Source organism: Zingiber officinale, chromosome 4B, assembly GCF_018446385.1.
Source record: "Zingiber officinale cultivar Zhangliang chromosome 4B, Zo_v1.1, whole genome shotgun sequence".
Lineage (NCBI taxonomy): Eukaryota > Viridiplantae > Streptophyta > Magnoliopsida > Zingiberales > Zingiberaceae > Zingiber > Zingiber officinale.
The window spans coordinates 80738381-80745730 of NC_055993.1; the positions used below are offsets into that span (position 1 = coordinate 80738381).

Sequence of the window (7350 nt, forward strand, 5' to 3'; positions counted from 1 at the left end):
TCATATTTGCCAAACATATCTGCATCCTTCTCTGCCTCTTCATCAGATTTGTCTTCCATCAATTCTATAATATCTCTTTCTTCTTCCATTTCATCCACAATAATTTTTCCTTTCCCCTTCCCCACAACATCAGGTTCTTTTTCAACTTTTTTTCCATCTCCTGGACTTGAAACTTTCTCCGCAGGCTCACTTATATGTATATTTCTACGCTGCCTCTTAGGTAAAGTTTTGAGCCACAATGGACTATCAATTGGAGTATCCCTGTAATCATAACGACTTCTGTCACGCCCTCTCCTACTTCTTGTTGTAACACCTACATGTTCAAATTGAGGATCGTCTACAGGCTCGCTATATTGAGATTCCATGCCTTTATTTTCAACTATTTTAAGTAATTCTCTCAAATTCTCTTTCAATTGCATGTTCTCCATTGTTAGCTTTTTAATTCTGTTTGCTTGAATAATGCAATTACAACACTCATTAATTTGGCTTCCTCCTTCAGTGACTTCAATTTGTGATGTCTCCATTGCATGTGGATTGTCATCAAAGCCAATAAGGTTCTCAAACAATGAATTTTCATATTGGGTAGGGAGTAGGTCAATCAAAACCTGTAACAATATTAAAACACATGTTAAAACAAGAATTTTTAACCAAACTATAGTCAAAGTATTCAAAATTTACCTCTTCAGAGGAGACTTGATCAACCAATTCCCTCACCTTACTAATATATGAAGGAATATTCTTCCACTTATTTATTCTTTCTCCTTTTATTTTGTATGGATTTTGGATTAAAACATGCTCCAAAAATCATGCATGATTCACCATCACAAGGGTTACCTATTCATAAATGTCTGCAAAATATTAATAAATTTCACATAAATTATAAACTTACTGCCAAAAGACCAGCAAATCCCTTTAGGTAAGGGAGGTTGGTGTTAGATTGTTTTGTCCCAGTTGATGAAAATATGTCCCCAATCTTAGGTAATTATGGAGCCATAAATTCATGGATGACTTCAACCCAGTTGAATCTAGCAAGATTCTCAAAATCATCTACTATATCTATAAGATATAAAGGGATCTTATATATACTAGAAGAAAATAAGACACAAACAAATATATACAAAATATAGAATTTGCAAAATAATAAAACATCATCTTCTCCTTCAAAACGATTGCCATAAAATTTAAGCAACTCCTCAATTCTTGATCTAGTAGCTTCTTTTTTATTTGAGAAGTATGTTAGAAAGAGGTCACCGGATGCTTTAGTTGAATTCATCGGAATTGAAGCTCCTCAGTCTGCAATACCAAGCAGCAATGAAATATCTCTTCTTGTGAAGCCAACCGGAATACTTGACCAAGTTAAATGATTATTAGACTTCTACCAACAAATACAAAAGTATCAGGCCCAACGTGGGCCTGATACGCTGCCATATAAAGCACACGTTAGGCCTGCTATTGTATCGTATCAGGCCCACGTTGGGCCTGATATGGCATCGTATCAGGCCCACGTTGGGCTCGATATGTCATCGTATCAGACCCACGTTGGGCCTGATATGGCATCGTATCAGGCCCACTATGGCCCTGATGTGATATCGTATCATGCCTACGTTTAGCCAAAGATTTAATTTTACCATACAACTACTTTGTGATTAAAATACAAAATTATATATTGTACTTGAGAATCTAAAGGTTTAACCACTTGAATCCCAATTTTGAAATATATTGACCAAAATCCCACGGATGTGCTACATATCTTGTATGTCCAAAAAAATACTAAAGGGTGACTGTTTGATCAGCGCTATGTGTTGGTCATGTAAAATAACAGACCCTTGATGCGTTCCTTTCTTCATGGATGCTTCAAAAAAAACTTTTAAAGTGACCTAGGACACTGTTCCAATGCAGTTTCTGTCCAACATCAACTGAACCCTACACTTTATAAAAAATAAAATATTTTTAATCATACTAGTTGAGCTTCTCAAAATCACAGAGTTTGTAAAATGATACCTTTACAACTAATTGATGGTGAGAGGATGATGATACACCCGATCGACTTCTTTGGGTCATTATGAGACGAGATGATTGACGTAAACCTTAGAACCCTTCACTGGCGCCTCGCGATCAGTCCTGGTTTTTGGCACCGAAATGTTTGATGCCGCTTGAGAAACACTCGAGGTCACTAAACTAGGGTTTCACAAGAGGGAAGATTTCTCCACATAATTGAATCTGCACTCGCATGTTACGAAGGAGGGAGGTAGACAAATGATCGAAGTTATTTTTTTAAAATCAAAGTTATTCAAAAAGTGGTTCGGATGCCTTGGTACTTGACTACTGAACAGAGGAGATTGACGAGAGGGTTATATTGGGTATTACACATCACTTACTTGCGTCTTTTGGTATATACAAAACGGTGATGCGCCTTTTGGTAAATACATTATACCACGTACGTTTTTTGGTAAATTGTCGTAGATATAAACTTATTTTGTTCAACAATATTCATGTTATAGCAGGCAAAACGGTAACTGTTATAACTACCGTAGCAACTACAAAATCATAATGGCTAACATATGAATTTATCTTTTTCATAGAATTAACTAATGAGAATAGATGACAGGAAATGATAAATTCAGCTAGCCTTGGAGTGATCGGTCCGATCCTACGAAATTTTTCCACTAGCCACCAAGATAAATCAGAAAGCGCTTGCGGTGAGCGGTCAAAAAGCTCAGCATTCTTTAGTTGCGCGCCTCATTTAGAGAAACTTTTTTACAAATTAGCTAAAGTTGGGGATGAGACAGTGAATACTTGGGTGATAACTTGAATATCTTACCACTACATCAAAACCCTGGGATCAGGAAATGATAATATGAAGAAAAAAAATGATAAACCCAGTTAGTCTCAATGACTATTTTTAGGGATGACTAGTCCGGTCGTACGAAATTTTTCTATCGACCACCAGGGTAAATCGGGAAGCGCCTAGCGAGCGACCAAGAAATCCAGCATCTTTGGGTTGCTCATCTTATTTGGAAGAAAAATTATTATAAATTTATCATAACTAAATATCGAACTATGAATATGTAGATGATAATTTAAATATCCAACCATTGCATATAGTTCCAGGGCAGAAAATGATAATATGAGAACATGGTACTGGATCATCCTTTTAATTAAAAAATAAAAAAAGTATCCCCTGATGATTTCAAAAAAAATGAGACTTTCTTTTGATTTTTACCCAATCTCGAAGTACCTTTTACGAAGAGATATTAATAATTGCTGGGATAGGAGGGACACACGGTTAAACAATAAGCTCTACTGCTAACAGAGAAAAATCATTTGCTGCAAACATGGAAGGTAGACTAGTTTAATCTTCAATGCTCACAAAGCAACTGGACAATAATGCCAAAGCAAGCATCAGAATAACTCTAGGAGTCCTTCCATTTCTTCTGGGAAGAAAGAAGAATCATCAATCTTCAACTCAAATAAGCTAAAAAGGAAAGGAGGTGTAGAGAAAGGAAAGATATATCGTTCATCGGCCATTACTCAGGTTTCAGAAGAGGCTGTTCAGAAGTGTTCCCTCCTCCTTCACCTGGGCTAGACACTTCCTTCAGCAATGCCACCACCTCCTTCATGGTGGGGCGCTCCGCCGGTGATGAATTCACGCATAACATGGCAATGCCGAGTGTCTGAAGCATCTCCTGCACCATTTGATCAGGCAGGCCTTGCAGCTTTGGCTCCAAGATGTTGATTGCAGGCTCAAAACTACCCATCTTCTTGTTCACCCATTCGACTATGTGAAGACTGTCATTACCCGCCGATTCAACCGCACTTCGCCCACTTAGGATCTCTAGGAGGACCACGCCGTAGCTGTATACGTCGCTCTTCTCTGTGATATTTGCTGTGTATCCATATTCTGTAACAGTTGTGTATACTTGCATTTAAGTCTAATTCAAACAAGCAGCATGAACTAGATAAAAGCACACCAAAATTATGCAAATCCTTTGTCGAATCTTGATATACTGTACCTGGTGCCATATAGCCATAAGAACCTGCAATCCTTGACACAGTATGGTTGTAACTTGGCGAATCCTTCAACTTCGCCAAGCCAAAGTCGGCCAAATACGCTTCGAATTTGGAATCTAGGAGTATATTGTTAGACTTCACATCCCTGTGAAGAATTGAAGGAATGCAGTCATGGTGGAGATAGGCTAAACCTTGTGCTGATCCAAGTGCAGTCTTGTACCTTGTCTCCCAATCCAGACTTGTATTCTCTTGCAAAAGCTGTTGCAGATTGCCATTGGAGATGTAGTTGTAGAGGAGGAGCTTGACACACTTGTTGGAGCAGTAACCTAACAACTTAACGATGTTTCGATGTCTGATATGCCCGAGTATTTGAATCTCAGACTCAAACGGATCGACCAGATCATCTTCCTTCTTTGTCTTCCAAAGCTTCTTCACAGCAATGAGTTCCCCATTGGGCATTTCGGCTTTGTAGACAATGCCAGAGCAACCTTTTCCGATGACATTTTCATCCTTCAGACACATGAGAATGTCGTCGACTGTGAAGTTCAGTCTCTGAAATGGGATGAAGGTCCATGGATACGAGAAGTCATCGAACTCAGAGTTTTCGACAGTGAATCTTCTGTTTCTGTTTATGAAGATCCATATAACTGTAAACAAAAGAGTGATAGAACCCAAAAGGACACATGTAAGAGCCACAATTTTAACTGTCCTAACAGCAATTCTCCGTGCTTGATCAGAGCAAGTAAATCCATCAGAAGACTGACAGAGGTTTGGGTTATGAAGGTAGGAGTTGGGTGATAGAGTTTGAAAAAATGGAGTTGCCGGAATTGGTCCGGAGAAATTGTTGAATGAGATGTTCAGATAGGCAAGACTAGTGAGCAACCCCAAGACTTGAATTCCTCCAGTGAACGTATTGTCTGAGAGGTCCAAGGATTGCAACTGCGTCAGGCCAGACATCTCCGGCGGGATTGCTCCGGTGAAGCGGTTGGAGCTCAAGTTGAGACTAATGGTTAGGCTGGTCAAGAAACCAATCTCAGGAGGAACAGGACCTGATAGGCGATTACCACTTACATCCAGCAAGGTCAGCTTCTGCAAGTTCCTGATAGATTTGGGCAACGCACCGGTGAGGAAATTGTCATTCAGGATGAGCTTATTCAAGTAACTGAAGTTACTAAAGCGCGATGGGATTTCTCCGGTGAAGCCGTTCTTGCTCAGGTCGAGCTGTTCTAGGTTTATCAGCTCCCCTAGTCGAGGAGGGATTTCTCCGGTTAAACGGTTGTCGTGGGCATCGAGCAGCTCCAAGACAGCGATATTCGCGATCTCTGAAGGCAACTCCCCTGAGAAATGGTTTCTGTAAAGGTCCAAGAACACCAGATTTTGCAGCTTCCCGATCTCGTTAGGGATCTTACCAGAGAGCTGGTTCTCTCCGAGCCTCAGCCTGACTAAAGATTGGCAGTTTGAAACACTCGAAGGCAGTGGCCCTGTCAATGAATTGCCCAACAGGAGGAGCTTGCTGAGTTTGTTCAGCGTAAAAATGTCCTCCGGGATGGATCCTGTGAGGCTGTTCTGGGACAAGTCTAGGGCATACAGCTCCGTGCAGTTGCCGAAAGACACCGGAATCGTCCCCGACAACGAGTTGCCCCACAGGAAGAGGCTCTCCAAGGATTTCAAGTTCCCAATTTGCCAAGGTATGGAACCAGACAGGGCATTCTTGTCGAGTTGCAATGTTGTCAGACTGCTGCAGTTGCTCAACTCCTCTGGGATGGAACCTGTGAGCATGTTATCGGAGAGATGCAGTTGCTCCAGAAAGTCCAGCCTCCCTATCTCGCCGGGAACCTCGCCGGCGAGCTTGTTCGCGGACAAGTCGAGGACTACCAATGCGGAACAGTTGGAGAGCGAGATGGGGATCGTCCCTGTGAGAGAGTTCCCCCACAAGAGCAGGCTGGTGAGCTTCTGCAGCTTGCCCAGCTCAGGGGGGATGACGCCGGTGATTTTGTTCATGTGCAAATAAAGGTTCCTCAATTCGGAGCAGGAGCCCAGCTCCGGCGGTAGAGGACCGGAGACGTCGGTGTCATAGAGGGCAAAAGTTTCGAGATTGACGAGGTTGCCGAACTCCGGGGGGATGGTGCCGGAGAGGCTGGTGGCGGCGGCGCCGAAGGTGGTGAGGTTGGTAAGCAGGCCGAGCTGCCGCGGGAGTGGGCCCGAGAGGCCGGGGTTGCCGCCGACGCGGAGCTGCTGGAGGGCGCGCAAGGAGCCGAGTTGGGAGGGGATGGAGCCGTTGAGGGAGTTGTCCTGGAGGCAGAGGACCTGAAGGGAGGTGAGGTTGGCCAAGGCCGGGGGGATGCCACCAGAAAGGCGGTTGGAGTCGAGGAGGAAGAACTGGAGGCCGGCCATCGAGCCTAGCTGCGGCGGGATGGTGCCCGACAAGGAGTTGGAGGAGAGGTCGAGGATGCGGAGAGAGGAGAGGGCGCCGAGCGCCGGTGGGATGACGCCGGAGATGTTGGCGGATGAGAGGTTGAGCAGCTGGAGGGAGGAGAGGGCGCCGAGCTCCGGCGGGAGGGAGGTGAGGTTGAGGAAGGTGTGAGCGAGGGAGAGGGAGATGACTCTGCCATCGGGGGTGCAGGAGACACCACGCCAAGCGCAGGGAGTGGGATCGGAAGGGTTCCACGACGGCAGCGGCTCCCGGCCGTGGGAGGCGCCGGCAGGCAACAGAGCTAGCAGAGCTTTGCCGTCAGGCGAGAGACCGGCTGTAAGAAAAGCTAAGAAGAACAGTGAAACAGTGGAAACGGTGACTCTGATCCTCCTCATCGCCAGGCCCTTTCACCTCCTCCTCCTCCTCCTCCTCGTTGTCGACACGGTTGACCAACACAAGAGAATGCTTCTGATGAAAGCAAGAAGATATCAAACGAGACGAGCTTTCCCAGATATGAATGGAGCTTGCTGCTTTACTACTGCTCCCATGGCGATGAAGGCGTTTAGGTTGAAATTTCCTGGTTATATCAGAGAAAATCTATATGATATGCAGTTTAAAAAGCTGAGGAAGAACTGATTGGGTCACTGTTTTGCTGCATGCATGTGGAGCTCAAGCGGCTCCTCTTGTCCCGTCTTCCATGGCGGGGAGAGGCCCAAGGAGGGTAGTTTACTTACAAATAACGTTAATTTTTTTTTTAAAACCAAAGGCTCCTTGCAAAGACAGCACTGCGTGACTCGGTCTTAACTCAGTCCAGAGGAGGTCGCTTATCCCTAAAATCCCAATCCCCAAATAAGCCTCACTCGCGGTACCCTCTTTCCTAGACCCCAAACTTACCCTAATTCATTACTATACTGCTCAAATGGATC

General features: G+C 44.0%; 1 protein-coding gene across 2 annotated transcripts; it reads right to left on the minus strand.

Annotated features, from left to right (window-relative positions):
• Positions 1–3286: 3286 nt before the first annotated feature.
• Positions 3287–7139, minus strand: LOC121975259 (LRR receptor-like serine/threonine-protein kinase RGI5). Of its 2 annotated transcripts, XM_042526806.1 has the most exons (3): positions 4232–7139; positions 4014–4156; positions 3287–3901 (listed from the first exon to the last, which is right to left on the minus strand). In XM_042526806.1, exons 1-3 carry the CDS (start codon positions 6817–6819, stop codon positions 3528–3530), a joined length of 3105 nt encoding a protein of 1034 aa, XP_042382740.1. In that variant the 5' UTR covers positions 6820–7139; the 3' UTR covers positions 3287–3527. The 2 variants fall into 2 exon arrangements, with proteins under 2 accessions (XP_042382740.1, XP_042382739.1); XM_042526805.1 differs by having other exon boundaries at positions 4014–7139.
• Positions 7140–7350: the final 211 nt, after the last annotated feature.

Bases quoted from the DNA above. Each gene is read 5' to 3' on its own strand.
- LOC121975259 (XM_042526805.1), bottom strand. From the start codon at position 6,819: ATGAGGAGGATCAGAGTCACCGTTTCCACTGTTTCACTGTTCTTCTTA. The intron at 3,902-4,013 runs GTACAGTATATC...CAACTGTTACAG, and splicing joins TTATGGCTATATGGCACCAG to AATATGGATACACAGCAAAT.